The sequence below is a fragment of the Acartia tonsa genome, chromosome 3 (genome assembly GCF_053477335.1).
Source record: "Acartia tonsa isolate MP-2025a chromosome 3, ASM5347733v1, whole genome shotgun sequence".
In the NCBI taxonomy this organism is placed as follows: domain Eukaryota; kingdom Metazoa; phylum Arthropoda; class Copepoda; order Calanoida; family Acartiidae; genus Acartia; species Acartia tonsa.
In genome coordinates this window covers 26,633,084-26,649,221 of record NC_137262.1, presented here as the reverse complement: position 1 = coordinate 26,649,221, position 16,138 = coordinate 26,633,084, and the positions used below count along the sequence as shown (strand labels likewise).

The following is a 16,138-nucleotide window of genomic DNA, read 5'->3' as shown; positions in this document are numbered from 1 at the left end:
TCAATTTCTGTTACCGAGGCCTAGAAAATAATGAATTTTAATTTTGTAGTTAAGCTACTCAATACAGCTGACTTTGTTATGTGCATATCTTAAGGTCTTAAGTTACTCTGTCGTATTGCGAATAAAGCAACTGTTAGTACAATTGCAAAATTTTCAGGGATTTTAAGGGATAAGACTTTTAAAAAAGAATTTTTACGACTTTTGTTAGTTGGTTGACTGTCTATTATTAATAGGGATCTTAAGGGATAAGATAAATTGAATTACATACCCCAATAACGACAAACAAAATATAATTATTTGAAAAACTTAAAATACTACTAGTTTCAAACCAACCAATAAAATTCAATAAAAGTACCCAAAGTATTTGATCCAACGAATGTGATTATAAAACTTTTAGTACAAATAATATGTATCCCTCTCCTCTGTGAGGTATTTGCTTAAAGAGTACATATAAACAATGTTACTTTTTTTTATACCTGAGAGCAAATTGAAGTCATATCTTTTTATGGATTTTTAATTTAATAGGTACACTATGAAGATTTTTTATAATTTTACTTTATTTATTTAAAAAGTGAAAGATACCTAAAATCTCATCCTTAATCATAAGACCTATAAATTTGAAAAACGTATGTAAATTGTTTCATTTTAAATGACCACGGAGCTAGTTACATTAATGTTTTTTTCAAAATGTCACGAAGAAAAAAAACTTGCCTATTAATTTATACAAATGATTGTTTACTAGGCATTTTCAAAGCTTCAACTACTGCTGTCAATTAACTGAAAAGCTTTTGTAAAACTTGCTTTAAACTCTGATATAAATCCTGCATTCTTGATTCTGAAATTTGGAAAAATATGTGCTTTAAAAGAAAAGCAGCTTGTTTTCTTTACTTTAACGAGAAAAAAAATATTTAGGTATAGAAATTAATTATGTAAAAATGTAAATAGACTAAATAATACCACAAACTTAAAACTTTTATTGTTAAAATAATGTAATTTAAAATTTTACAAAATTAAAGTTTGCAATTTCTGTTAAATTTGAATCCTGGTGTGCAACAGAATGCCGCGGAACATGATACAACAGAGTTACCGCATTTACATTTATTTAAATCTCCACATTTAAACAAAACTTAATTGTTAACCACTAAATTCGACGCAAAGTTTATTTTTTTCTGATTATATGAATTCTAATACAAAGCTTTGATTCATAAAAAAAGCTTTGATGATAAAATTTAATAAATATTTAAAAATGACTCAATTTTATTATCATTTCAGGGTTACCGCATAATATTTTTTTATATTTGAAATAACGATTAGGAGATAAAAAAAAATTGAGGTATTTATTTTTAGTTTTTATAAACCATAATTTTTATAAACTAAGATCAAGTAATCAAAAAAAAAAGGATTTCAAAGTATTTTTTTCTTAGTTCTATTTGGTGAATTGGTATGAATAACTTTTTTGTGAAATGTCACAAAAATTCTAAAATTATAAAACTAGTGACATGTCACAAATAATTTTTTAAATTGTAAAAACTAGTGACATGTCACAAATAATTTTTTAAATTGTAAAAACTAGTGACATGTCACAAATAATTTTTTAAATTGTAAAAACTAGTGAGATGTCACAAATAATATTTTTGGAGGGAATCATTTCTTTGTGAATTGGTATGGATAATTTTTTGTGAAATGTCACAAAAATTCTAAAATTATAAAACTAGTGACATGTCACAAAACATTTTTTTTTGGAGTGAATCATTTTTTTGAAAATGTCCCAAAAAATTTTAAAATTGTAAAAACTAGTGACATGTCACAAAAAAATATTTTTGGAGAGTACAATTTTTTTGTGAAATGTCACAAAAAAATTCTAAAACTGTAAAAACTAGTGACATGTCACAAATAATATTTTTGGAGGGATTAATTTCTTTGTGAAATGTCACAAAAAATCTTAAAATTGTAAAAACTAGTGACATGTCACAAATAATATTGTCACAATTATTGTGACATGTGACCAACATTTTACTGGGCCCCAAACGATTTTGGGGGTGCCGTAGGCACCCCCAAATTTTTTTGAACAATACCCCTCCCAAAAAAAAATTACCCCTACCTTGGGGGTGCCGTAGGCACCCCCAACGATTTTGGGGGGGGTATTTACCCCCCTCGAACCATTTTGGGGGGGGTAATTACCCCCCCCAAAATAAATGTTCTTTAAAAAAATTTTTGGGGGGGGGTATTTACCCCCCCCAAATTGAATGTTCCTAAAAAAAAAATTTTACTGAAAATTTTTTTTTTGGGGGGGGGGAGGGAGTAATGCCCGCCCCCCCCCCCTAAAAAAAGTCATAGTGTGACTCGAGCCTTGAGGTGTAATATATTTTATGTTCCTCGTTTGGTCTCCTAATAGTTAATGAAAAGTATATCCTTATGTTTCAATTAAATCAGATCTTGAAGACAACATTTAAACCGGCTTCCAAAAAACAGGTTTCTTACGAATACGTTCATAGCAGACAGATTGTTATTGTTTACAAATTTCATCATACACGCTAAACAAGAATAAAAAAGTGAAGTTATATTTTAATTGAAAAAAAAGATTTAAAGTTATTTTGGTAAACTGTGTTACCAAAAATAAAATAAGTAGTACATTAGTCGTTGAAATATCAAGCTTTATATCATTGCAAACTGTCAGTCAGTCATAAAATCTTTAGGGTAGGGCAGGGCCAAGTCAGTTGCTAGGCGAAATTGTTATTATTTTGACATATCTTTATTAAATGACATTTATCTCCATGTTCTAATTGATTGACAGAAAATTACATGAAACATAAGTTGTTTGTTGTTAAATTGTTTCTCTCTCTTTTTATTGTCTTTTACATAATTTGCATCGTGGCAACGCCCCTTAAGGGGCAATTCGTCGTATTTTTAAAATGGCTTTTGATAGTTTATTTTAGGATAGGTTATATTGGTTTAGGTGATTGCCCCACATGGTTAAGCAATTGGCCCCCCGCAGGGGCTAGAAATAGGAGAGAAGCTTGTGTGAAAAAAACGAAGAAACGCCCCTTAAAGAGCGTTGCCACAAAAGGGACTATACCCCAATATAGTCCAACCAGTTAAAACAGTTCTTAACCATGATAACAAAAAATTTAATAGTTTGATCATGTTTCATTTGCTTGGGCCTTTATAAGGGCTAAAACCATCCCGGGGATCTATGATGTAATTATAGAGCACTGAAGATTCCATAAAATAGATACCTAACTAAATTAAATATTTCATTAAATAATGAAAAAGAATTTCTATAGGCGATTTCTTTTGGGAGGATGTCAGGGTGTCTCAAAACTAGTTATAAAACTTACCAGGACCTATAAGACGCTTCACTTTAAAGTATAATCATATTGGTTCATTGGTTAGTGAGTTAATTATTGTATTTTTATGTTCTAAAGAATGAGATACTACTATATATTTGAACTAGCGGCTTCGCCCCTAGCCTCTAGGGGCTTTGTCCCAAGAGGTTTGATCAACCTAATTTTTTGTATTTTAGATTTAAAAAGAAAAAGTAAAAAAAAATTTTTGGGGGGAGGGGGTATTTTCATATTTTGGGAGGGTTAGGGGTTTCCCACCCCCCAAAAAAATAGCTTAAAACCATCACAGGACCAGTAGGTATATTCCCTGAAGAGTAGAGCTCAATCGGTTCAGTGGTTACTGAGATCTTAAGCTTCAGACGGACAGACAGACGGACAGACAGACAGACAGACATCGTTCTACTTTGTATTATAGATAGTAGTGGCGCCCTTAGCATCTAAGAACTCGTGTTTTCTAAAGGGTAAAAAGGGAGGAGAAAAATAGCCTAAAACCACTCAAAGGATTGACCTATAATAGTGTGGAACCATCATGGGATCTATGTGAAGCTTTCCTAAAAAGGAGAACTCAGTATTAAAAGTAATGAAATCTGAAGCTATAGTCAAATAAACCTTACTTACTACTTTATGTTATAGGATAGTACTTATTAACTTAATAGATTAGGTAGGTGCTTTTTTTACATAATTAAATTACCCCCCCCAAAAATTTTACCCCCGGGGTAAATTAGTTTGGGGGGGTAATTACCCCCCCCAACAGACTTTAGGGGGGGTAATTACCCCCCCCCAATCAAATTTTACCCCCGGGGTAAAAATTTTGAGGGGGTAAAAAAAAATTTCGGCGCGCTTCGCGCGCCATTTTACCCCCCCCAAACACGAATTACCCCCCCCCCCTAAAATTTTTTACCCCCCCCCCAAAAAAAAAGCTTGGACGCCCCTGCGATAAAGTCATGAAAATCAATAAAGTATAATTTAATAAAATATATTTATAATCATGAGACATTATATAAACATCACAGGTTAGACGTAAATAAAATATAATTGTTTTTAAAAAGATCATTTACAGAGAAATTTTTTATGGGAGTGAACAAAGGACGCTAAGATAGTGCACCCTAAATTAGAATAAACAAAATTAATTCTTATTTAGATTCCCTAATGATTTTTAGAGAATGTTATTTGTAAGACACAATCAAAATTCAATCTGTTGAGCCAACAAATGACATAAAGCGAGATAATCAACTCAAGATAACATACAGTCCCCTCCCTCCTTCGAATTCAATCTTAATGTTTGGCTAAGCTGTGTGTTTTCAGAGCATCGCTGCAACCAAATATTTGATCACAAAATGCACATTGATAAAAATTTGTCAACTTGATTTGAGCTGTATTGGATAGTTTTTCTGGCGAAATAGAATAGTTATGAACTTCTTTGGTTGCGCTTGTGCTTGTTAATGTTTCTGTATGAACTTTTGATATATGATCAGAGAAAGTTCGTTTGGTTTTCGACTTAAATGAACATAAAGCACATTTAAATTCAGAGATACAATCATCTTTGGTAAAACATGAACTTTTGTGTCTTTTCAATCTAACTCTACTCATGAAAAGTTTGTTGCATGAATTACATTTGACAGGATTGTGTAGGTACCAGTTGTGCTTGCTTAAGTCTTCGATACCCATGAAATTTTGTGAACAAATCTAATTTATAAGAAAATCAATAATGAAAATATGAATTAGAAAACTTCTTAAAAAGGAAATATTTAATTTTAGAATATCAAATAATTTCTTAGTGGAGTTAAAATGCAGTAATTCTTATTTTTGAAACGTTTCACATTTTAAAAGTGAAACAAACAAAATATTTATGGAATTTAAACAACGATTTTCTTTTCCTGACATTCGAATGTATGTATCTTGGAGTGTTCTTTGTATGTTTCATAGGAATCTGAGGCAAGTCCACACTAAAAAAATGTGATAAATGATTTTTGGTACATAACAGTGTAAAGTTTAAGATGGAAAATTAAAGTTCATGAAAAGATTTCTCATGAAAAGATTTCAAAAACAAACCTTTTTATTGTAATAAATTCTTTTCAACCACAAGTACAATTTCATCCTTTTAAATTGCATAGCGAATAGTTATAGATCGCATCGTATTATAGACAGCTTTTCTCAGATAGTATTTATTTCATGATTTTTTTATTATCATGAAAAGTTGTCTATAATACTATACGATACATAATTATTCAGTTAGGCTCAGATCCGTTTCTAATCCGGCAGACACTATTTAGTTTCGAAGCCATACTGGATTTAGTGTAAATTTATGAATGTAAACATAAAATTTCTGTAAATTTTTAAAGTAGTATAGATATTTATTGTTGTTAAGGGTTTGCCATAGTTGTTAATCTTTACTTGCATGGATGTTGCCATCCTTGTTATGTTATACCTGTTGACAGAGAACTCCAAGATTGTGATTAAGAAACATATGTCTATCCAGTTCATCAAAGGACTTAACACTTTCATTACAAGTTGGACACACACCATCATCAACACCATCAATAAGATCAGTATGGACAGCCTTTTTGCTTGATTTTCGCTTTTTATTTGGTTCTTTTTTAGTTGATTGATCCAAAGTAGTTTCTTCAAAATGATTTAACAAAACATCTTCCTGTTTCGATTTCAACCTGAATTATGAATACGATATGAATTGAAGAGTATACATATTTTACTAGGTACTATTCTTTTTTTAGCAACGAAACTACTCTGTTATTCACTTTGACTGTCTAACAGTCATTATGTCAGGCCATATATGAGGAAAATGCGACTTTTACGGCTGCTAAGATGAACAGCTGAAAATGTGGTGTAAAGATTCCCAATATCATTACCAATGAGCAAGCAGTATATAATTTACTTGGTCCGTCGCCGGTCTGTCACTAATAATAAAAAAATAAGAATTCGTGATTTTTTGCTATAAATAACTTTTTGGGTTTTGACCAATGTATTTAAATCACCTTTTCCGTATTTCTATCAATAATTTTTTGTACTTCGCTACTTATGGATGTTGTTATCCTTTTTTATGTATATATAAAACTAATAACTAAACATTACGCTCAAATAAGGATAAACGATCAAAGTTACTTAAAGGGCGAATATAGGTTCGATATGATATGAGCTTATATCAAAGGTGCAATTCCATAGATTATAAATAACTTAAAAATATTGACATATTCAATTGTATAAGTCTGTTTATAGCTTAAAACCCGTCAATCTCGAAGAAAATATTTTGTAATTAGTGTGGTTCCCTAAGAACTCAAACACCCTAGCATCACACAAGGCTTCGTGGCAAGGTTGAATTAAAAAGCTTTCGTTAAATGATAGTCGTAATAACGTGAAAACCAATTAATCAGGGGTAAATATACCCTCCTTCTACCTTCATAAAGTAAATTATTTAAAAGTTAAAAAAAACATCAAATAATGTAAAAAGTAAAAAAAAAATAATCGATAAAATTTTCTTGGAGGAAGAATGATTTCAAATCCCTGTTTTTTTGTGGCCGTGTTTGTGTGTTGAAAATGCGTACACAAGGGTTGTTTATATCATCATGAATTAATCAAAGATCTCTGTACAGAAAATAAACTTTAAGACGTATTATTTACCCTGTCAATACTCCTGACGCCCTTCTACGCAAATTATTTTTATGCTTTTTAAAAAATTAAATAAACTAGTATATAATCTAAAATAATAAACATTTAAATTATCTTTTAAGGTGCGTGCCAATGTAATAGTCAATCAAACTTAAGCAAAATAGTCAAAAAAAAGTCTTGTAAAGGGCTAAAATAAACGATTTTGTCGGCAATCTCATTTATTATATGCTCAATTGAAACAGAAAATTGCAAAATCTACTTAAGGATTTTTTTGAATTTTTAAATTTGGCATAGATATTCTAAAAGTATGTAATGGCACCTTTGATATAAGCTCATATCATATCGAACCTATATTCGCCCTTTAAGGTACAAAAACTTAGAAATAACCTATGTTGTGTAGATCTGGAAGTTAGTAGAACCATGCTTTCAGCGGCATTGCGCTCAGGTTCGTTATTTTCAGAGGCATTGGGCTCAGGTTCGTTACTTTCAAAATTAACTACATCCATTGGTAGTCTTTTTTCATTATTATCATCAGATTGTAGCAAATCATTACTTTTCACCTGATAAATAAGTCTGTTAATTTTTTTTTTACTCTTAGGCTATACAGAATTTTTTTTGTATACTCAGAGTGACCACTCAAAAGGGGGGGGGCGAAAGTGACACTTTTTGAAACCAAAACCAAGAGTCAACAAAGGAACTCAACTAAAAAAGGGGTTACAGGTCTGAGATTTTGCATGGCAGTTGCTTTATAGGGGTGCAATATGGAACTGTGAAAAAACGGCGGCGCAACCGCCGAAAACCGCCGTTTCCCGCCGTAATTTTTGTTGCCTTTTCTCGGCGGTTTTCGGCGGTTGCGCCGCCGTTTCTTCACAGTTCCATATTGTACCCGTATAAAGCAACTGCCATGCAAAATGTCAGACCTGTAACTCTTTTTTTAGTTGAGTTCCTTTGACTTTTAGTTTTGGTTTCAAAAAGTGTCACTTTCGCCCCCCCCCCTTTACAAATATATAGTACATTTATAGTACATAAAAATTTTCATATAGTACCATATAGTACACAAAATTTAAACTAATATAGTACCATATAGTACCAAAATTTTAACTAATTATGTAGTAATACCATATAGTACCAAATATTAAAAAATAGTACCTATATATCTTATTAAATAAAGTAGTAAGGGTTTTATGTCTGAAGCTTAAGATCTCATTAACTACTGAACAATTGGGTTAGCAATTTTAGGTAAGCTTCACTGAGGTTGTATGTAGGTTTTGGGCTATTTAATTTTCAGAATTTAGGAATATACATACTGATAGTTTTCCTTAAAACTGAGGACTTTTTTAAATGAAATAATAAGGTTTTTGTGAAATGATGAGGGAGCATTAAACAATTTTATAATTGGTGGAAGAACCAGGGAGTAAGGGAGGGGACAATGGGCAATTAATTCAATTTAAGAGGGTTCGCTGAAAAGCAATGAAAACTAGATTTATCAAGAAAATTTTACCAAAATTGTAAATTGTAATCTAATTTAGAACAAAATTGGTTCTAAGAAAAAAATCATTTACTTGAGAATTAAATTATCAATACATCACAATGTAGTAAACATTCTGTAATTAATCACTAGAAAAATCTTGTTTAGAGCTATGTAAACCCTTTCATATATTTTTTACTGACCCCTAAATTCAAGCGGTTCTTAGATTATTTAATACATGAATATCACAGTAGAGCTTCTATACATGAATTGACATTTTCTTGGGAAAATATATTTGTTTAAACCAGCCTGTCTGCTAGAAATTAGGTTTATTAATACTTGTCTGCAATTCAAATTTTTCTGTCTGCATATCTAAATCTAACTCAGCTAGTTAGCGGGGCATTGATGCGCTAGTACCCAAAGTGAGTCAGAATCTGCTGTATTCGTGCACATTCCCTTTAAGCCAGTACCCAAAGTCTGAGACTCTTAAAAATTGAATATTCGATCCATTGTCCCCTCCCTTACTCCCTGTGGAAGAACCGAACACTAGAAGACTTTTTTTCAAATAAGTCCTAAAAATGGACATTTATTGCGTAATTAAAGGGACTGTGAACGTAAAAATTTCTCATCAGATTATCAAATTATGTCCAGGAATGGGGAAAAATTTCCCGACTATATAAATGTGCGGTTACTTGTCTTTTTTCCTTCTATAGCTAACACTAACATAGTTCTCTATTTTTCACAACAGTTAAGCTGACTTTTAACACAATCCTTGCTCTAAACCAATGTATAGTTATTATAAATTGATAAAATAAGCAATATTTTTTATTGAATACCAAATACAATAACAAAGCTAGAAACAGTTTTTTTATTAGTATCCAAGTAACTTTAAATGGCCCACCTTTAATTAAAAATTTGTAAATAATAAAGGTGCAATATTTATTTATAAACAGTCTGATAAAAGTGTAAACTAATTCTCCAAAGTGGGTTATTTATTGTCCAACACAATAAAAAAGGATATTATTATTTTAAATAACCTCTTAGATTCAACCCTTTGTAGACAGTGAGTGTTGATAGGACGTTTTTGGTTGATCAGTGTAGTGAAATGTGCTTAGAAAATGTTAAGATTTGATAATCAGATGAGAAATTTTCATGTCCACAATCCCTTTAAAGATGTCGCACATAAAGGTATTAATTAAAATTTACAGTGAGGATCTAAACCTATACATTTCACCGACTCAGAATTACCAATTTTTTTTATAATTCAATGGGCGTGCTGTTCCAACCAGTTCCTTTCATGATATAATGACTATTGATACTCAAAAAAAGTGTTCTGGTTGCTTTTGTTCAGCAATATGTCAGTTTTGATTTTCATAAAAAAGGGAAGGGTTCCCTCTGGAGGAGAAAATTTTTTCTTCTTTCAAAGTATGGCTTTATTTACCTTCCTGAAGAGTAGATTAAGAATCAAAAAATGGTTTATAAAAATATTGACCCTTGAAAAGTTATCCTTAAATAACTCAAAATCTGCTGATTTTGCTAAAACATCCAAAATTGTCAGTCTTTTGAGGATAGCCTTTTCTATGATCAAAATCTTTAAAATTCGTTTTTTTAAATTCTTTAATATACTCTTCGGATCTACTGCAGTTCACGGTAAAATATTGCTGGTAAGCAATATTTCCAAAAATCTATAAATTTTAAAGGCTGCTAGCTGCCAAACGGCTGAACGTACAAATCATGCCCGCACACTGTTTTAAGCGGCATAAGAAGGTCTACAAATAATCTGGAAAGCCATAAATCAATAACGCATAATTATCTCGCAGTGCTGAGAAATGCGCGAAAAAGACCTATTTTACGCGTTTTTTCTTCAGTGAAGCTTTCCCTGTGCATAATTGGATCTTGGCTATTCCAGATTATTTGTAGGCCTTTGTAGGCCGCTTAAAATGGTGTGCGGATATTATCTGAACATTCAGCCGTTTGGCAGCTAACAGCTTTTAAAATTCAAAGATTTTTGGAAATATTGCTTACCAGCAATATTTTACCGTGAACTGTAGTAGATCCTACTCTTCAAAGCAAATTCAGGAAGGTGTATAAAGCCATAACAAAAATTCTTTTTTTTTATGAAAATCAAATTGACATAATGCTGAAAAAAGCTACCAGAACACTTGTTTTGGTGTCAATTGTCATTATATCATAAAAGAAATGGGTTAAAATAGTGCGCCAATTTTTTTTTGCATTTTGAGTCGGTGTACTATTCATACACCTCCAAGGTCCTACCCTAACCCAGCAGGGCATTCTTTACTTAACCTAACTTGGTCATCTAGCAATATACAGGAAAAGCACTAATTAAAAATTTAGCCTATGTATTTAGCCGCTTCAGCAATCATAAAAATATGAAGAACAAAAAGAGTTTTATATCTTATAAGAAATAATAAAAATTATTGAAACAAAAAAATATATGATCAAGGTGATTTTAAGAGTCATTGCATATTTCAAAGCTTATAATTTTACTTTACATACCCAAATCACTACTCTCTATATTAGTATGTATTAGAGCTGAAAGTACATTGTAATATTACAAACAATATTATAATACTTTGGTTGGTAATAAGTTTTAAAATAATATTAAAAAATTATTACCAAAATTTTAACTCATATAGTACATATAGTACCTAGTTTGTCATATAGTACCATATAGTACAAAATTTTGACTATATAGTACATAAAGTACATATAGTACACAGTGGTCACCCTGTATACTCCCTTATAGTGCAGTGAAGGTGTCTAGTTGAGCAATTTTGATAAAATTGAAAAGAAGAGCTTAAGGAAGAAAACTCTTTCCCCTTTTTTTCCATCTATGTAATACATAAGGGGGTGGGGGTTATTAGTGCTCAATAGGCACTTTGTGTGAAAGCACCTTAAACTTTGTGTTAAATTCTGTTTTCTTTTTCTTTTGAAAGGGGTAGGGAAATAAAATTATCACCTGAACATTTTCATCATAGGCACTTGATGTGTTTGGTGCTTCCGTTGTTAACAAATGTGGGACCAGATGTTGATCATGTTTAATAAGAATATCATCCCCATATTGTTCATCAACAATAGTAAGAAGAAAGTTGCTGTCACCTTCATCCTGCCATTTTTTAGAGGATTTGTTTAAAATTATGTAGGTACATATAACTAGAAATATTCTTTTGTAGAGGGTGACCAATTTTGGCTTTTTTACTTGCATTTTGACTCTTTGAAACTAAAAATTTTATATTGGAGTGAATTTTGTAGCACAGTATAAAAAACATTTAGCAACAATTGGTTTATTTAGTTTTTTTAGAAATTAACATGAAATCTTACATGTTCAAGAAATTGCCTATTAAGAGAACAACAAAAGTAATTTTTTATGAATGTAACAAGGAAATGTCTGTTTGTTTATATCAAAAGATTAGGCAAACCGCTCAACTGATATGGTTTCCAAGCTTCTTACAGGCCCAAGGAAGGTTTGTAACTATTTCTAGAAAGAATATCTCCACCATCCTAAGAGAAATCGCCCCTGGAAAAAATACTCCAAATCTTTTTTTACTTTTCTTTTTAAAACTAAAACTAAAGACTAGGATCGACACATCCCTCCCACCTCAATTCTCTTCCTCAAGTGCCCCTAGAGGCGTAGCCGCTAGTTTTCAATTAAAATGCTAATAATAAAAAATCTTCCTTCCTCAAAAATGACTTCATCGTCATTTAATAGTTGTGATGGTAAAATAGACTTGTCAAAACTAAAATCTCCAGACAAACATCTTCTTAAAATTAATTCCTGTTCCAAAATTTTTTCATTTTACAATCATATACTTCCAATTGTTCAATTATATCAAAAATAAAATTTCGTCTAAACATACCAACATCCGTCCTACTAGTTTTGCAGATAGACATCAAATTACTGTATAGAATGATTGGAAATTATTTCCAATACTTTTGACCGAAAAAATTTAACACTAAAAAAATGGCAAGGTTACGTAAATTAAAAAAAAAATCAATCATATTTCTTTCTACTTTTGGCAGATAAATATAAAATTTCTGCACATAACGTCAAGAAATTATTTTCTCGTATTCATTCGAATCCGGTGGATAAGAACCGGATCTCTTCCATACGAAAAAACTATGTCTAGCATCGTATTATATCCACCTTTCAAAGGAATATAGAAATGTACAATCATAAAATTAAAACCAGTTTTTTAGCCCCGAGGTGCCGAAGGCACGGGCTGTTTATAATACGATGCGAGAAATAAATATTCTAAAGCTTTTAGCGAAAAAAATAGAACGGTCGATGAAAATCTGCCCAGAAATCACGGACAGACACAGAAAACTTTATGTTGTTTGGAGGTCTCAAGGCAGAGCCATACAAATAACGAGAAATCACAAGTTTAGAAATTTGAATTGGTGGAAAAAGTAAAAATTACATGCTTTTTTCAAAACACGTTCATTTTTTTCAAGACACAAACATTGGAAATATTATCTACCTATAAATTAAAGGGTGAGCAAAAAAAAATGCGTAGATTTTTAAAATTTAAATTGCGCGGCTTGTGTTAATAGTAGAAAAACGTTATGCATACCGCTAGAACCGCTATGAAGTCTATTTTTTGGAAATATAAAAACGATTCATGTGCTACGTATAGTTTAGGAGCAATGTGGTAAAATGTCACAACTGCCTTTAAACTTGACTTGCGAGTAAATCATTAAAGATTAAAGTATATAAAAAAATATGTACCTTTTTAAAATTCAAATTGCGCGGCTTGTGTTAACAGTAGAAAAACGTTATGCATACCGTTAGAACCGCTATGAAGTTTATTTAATGGAAATATAAGAACCATTTTACTGTACTTCTTATAGTTTAGGAACTACGTAGTAGAATGTCCCAACTGGCTTAAAACTTGACTTGCGAGTAAATCATTAAAGATAAAAAAAGGGTGTGCAAAATGCGGACATTTTTAAAATTCAAACTGCTCGGCTTGTGTGAATAGTAGAAAAATGCTATGTATATCGTTAGAACCGTCATAAATTATATTTTTTGGAAATATAAGTACGATTTTTGTGCTATTTCTAGTTTAGGAGCTGTATTGATAAATGTGAGAAACGTGAAAATATTTTTTTTTGAGTTTTAAGTCAGTTGGGACATTCTAACACATAGCTCATAAATTATACGTAGCACGTGAATAATTCTTATATTTCCCAAAAATAGAGTTTATAGCGATTCCATTGGTATGCAAAACATTTTTCTACCATTAACACAGGCCGAGCAATTAGAATTTTAAAAATGTACGTATTTTTACTTGCATAACCTTTAATTCAATCTTTTATGATTTACTCGCAAGTAAAGTTTTAAGCCAGTTGGGACATTTTAACACATAGTTCCCTGACTATACGTAGCAGAGGAATCATTTTTATATTTTACCAAAAAATAGACTTCTTAGCGGTTCTAACGATATGCGTAACATTTTTCTACTATTTACACAAGCCGCGCAATTTGAATTTTAAAAATCTACGCATTTTTTTTTTGCTCACCCTTTATAACGGATTGATTCCGACAAATTATACTAGGAAATAGCTATAGAAATTACTAATAATAATAATATATTCTATCTGATGTTATTAATGAAAATATTCCTGAATTGAACTTATTAATTTAAAGTCAGTCCAACTAATATTTTCTTTGCCTGCTTCTCGTTCTATCTACAAATGGATATGTTATAAGTGGATATATTGATAGGGGAAAATTTATCGTCAATTTAGGTTGCTAATAGTGTTTTTTTATTTGTAAGTTCATTCATCCAGTAGGGATGGGGGGGGGGGTGATGGGACAAAGGGGGTGGATTCTGTAGATTAAAATTATTGGTCGGAAAGTTTAGACATTAGTTTGGAGCAACCAATAAATTAAAAAATATTATCCAGAGTTATTGGGCCAATAAATTACATAACGTGGTTAAAAAGCTCTGAGTACCCATATAATGTCCCCTTTCTCCCAGTTAATAGGTCTAGGAAAGTTTGGACAGTGACGCTGCAAAATTCTATTTAATTACCCAAAGCTTTTAGCAAACAAATAAGAAAATGTTGTAATAAAACTTTGGATACGTGGTTATAAAAATTTAGGTACTAGTGTAGCTGTAATTTATAGTCCACAGTGTCCACTTTCTCCCAGTAAATATGTCAAGGAAAGTTTGGACATTATTAAAGTACCCAAAGTTTTTAACCATTAAATAAGAAAACAAATTTAGGTACTAGTGTAATTTACAGTCCACAATGTCCCCACCCTCCCTGGGAAGTATGTTATCACTATACAATATACATTATAAAATTATAGTCAACCCAACAACAGAAAAAATATTTGATGAGAAGAGAATTCTTCGCTTACCAATTTGTAGTAATTGTAAAGTCCAGAAAATTCAGTTGCTCTAAAATATAAGAACAAATTAAAAGAGCTATTGTAAAATTAACTATCGGCTGTACCCCTAGATTTAAGGTATATAACCCAAGTAGGAGAGTTAGAAACCTTTTTCATTGGTCTTGCAGAATGAAGGGAGGGAGCAAAATAGCTTGCTAAAAATGCCCAGAACCAATATCATCATGCTTCTATTTCCAGAACAGCAGGAATTTAAATTTTCTAAGGGGAAGAAATTCAAGTAGAACCCTATCTATTTTAATCATATAAATTGAATAGGTAATGCATTTAGAAAGGGGGAGGGAAATAAATTCAAACAAGTTCAATAGTAGTTTAATAGTGAAGTGAATGATCAATTTACCTGGTTCCCAGATGTAAAAGAAATGTTCCTAGTCTTAGTTTTGGATAAAGTTTGTTGCTCTGTCCTAGTTCTAACAAAATCTCTCTAAGCAAACTTATGGCAAAATCTGATAGACTTGGAGATTCTTTGTTGTTGAGAACACCTAACTCTGTGTCAAAATAATCTAAATAGAAACGAAAACCATTACGTCTAATAAGATTAAACCTAAATATAAAAAATTATATTTCACATCCTTATATAAATATAAGTAACATAATGTCAGTCAGTTTGTTGTCTTTAGGTTGTGATCTTGATAACAACTTTACCGATATGGTTCTCCTTTATAATGAAGCTTCTTACACGTCCAGGGAAGTGTTATAACTATTTTGGGGGAGGATACCTTCCCCCTCCCAAAGGTTAATCGACAGACTAACGCAGAAAACACATAGAGCAGCTTCTCCACAAAATAAATGTTTGATATTTAAATACTTATCATTTAATCTACATATATATCAATCTTACCTATTGTTTGGTAGAACGACTTCTTCTTTAATTGAAGAATTGAATCACTTAAATCACTTTTTACATTGACATCTATTTTCATTGGTTTCTTGTATAAAAACTTTTTTAGAATTGGATTTTTTATGTTATTGTCAACAATCGAATTATTATGGTTTAAGTTTCCAGTTTCTAATTGTTTTTGGATGGCTGAGTTTGATTCGTTGTGACTTTCAACTTTGAATTCAGGATGGTCCTTAACAAAAACAGTTAAGTTTCACCATAGTTTTATATGAAAAAAACCTTGAAATGTTAGGCAAGTATTATTTGGTGCAATATCATCAAATGTTTTGATGAGTTCAAACTGTTGTTTAAAAGCTTAATGCAAAAGTATATTATTTTGATTAAAAATGTATATTTAAAAAAAAGAATTGATAACTTGTAATATT

The 16,138-nt window shown here is 31.1% G+C and overlaps 1 protein-coding gene across 1 annotated transcript in view; it reads right to left on the bottom strand.

Moving 5' to 3' along the window:
* Positions 1-4,304: 4,304 nt before the first annotated feature.
* Positions 4,305-16,138, bottom strand: part of LOC145313751 (uncharacterized) — a 15,368-nt gene continuing 3,534 nt past the window's right edge. The window contains exons 7-16 of the mRNA XM_080153319.1: positions 15,714-15,945; positions 15,213-15,375; positions 14,825-14,864; positions 14,083-14,145; positions 12,139-12,235; positions 11,417-11,565; positions 7,356-7,528; positions 5,773-6,010; positions 5,224-5,290; positions 4,305-5,032 (exon numbers count right to left, since the gene is read on the bottom strand). Coding sequence (XP_080009445.1) covers positions 4,620-5,032; positions 5,224-5,290; positions 5,773-6,010; positions 7,356-7,528; positions 11,417-11,565; positions 12,139-12,235; positions 14,083-14,145; positions 14,825-14,864; positions 15,213-15,375; positions 15,714-15,945 — 1,635 coding nt within the window. The 3' untranslated portion in view covers positions 4,305-4,619. The remainder of the gene's footprint in view (positions 5,033-5,223; positions 5,291-5,772; positions 6,011-7,355; positions 7,529-11,416; positions 11,566-12,138; positions 12,236-14,082; positions 14,146-14,824; positions 14,865-15,212; positions 15,376-15,713; positions 15,946-16,138) is intronic.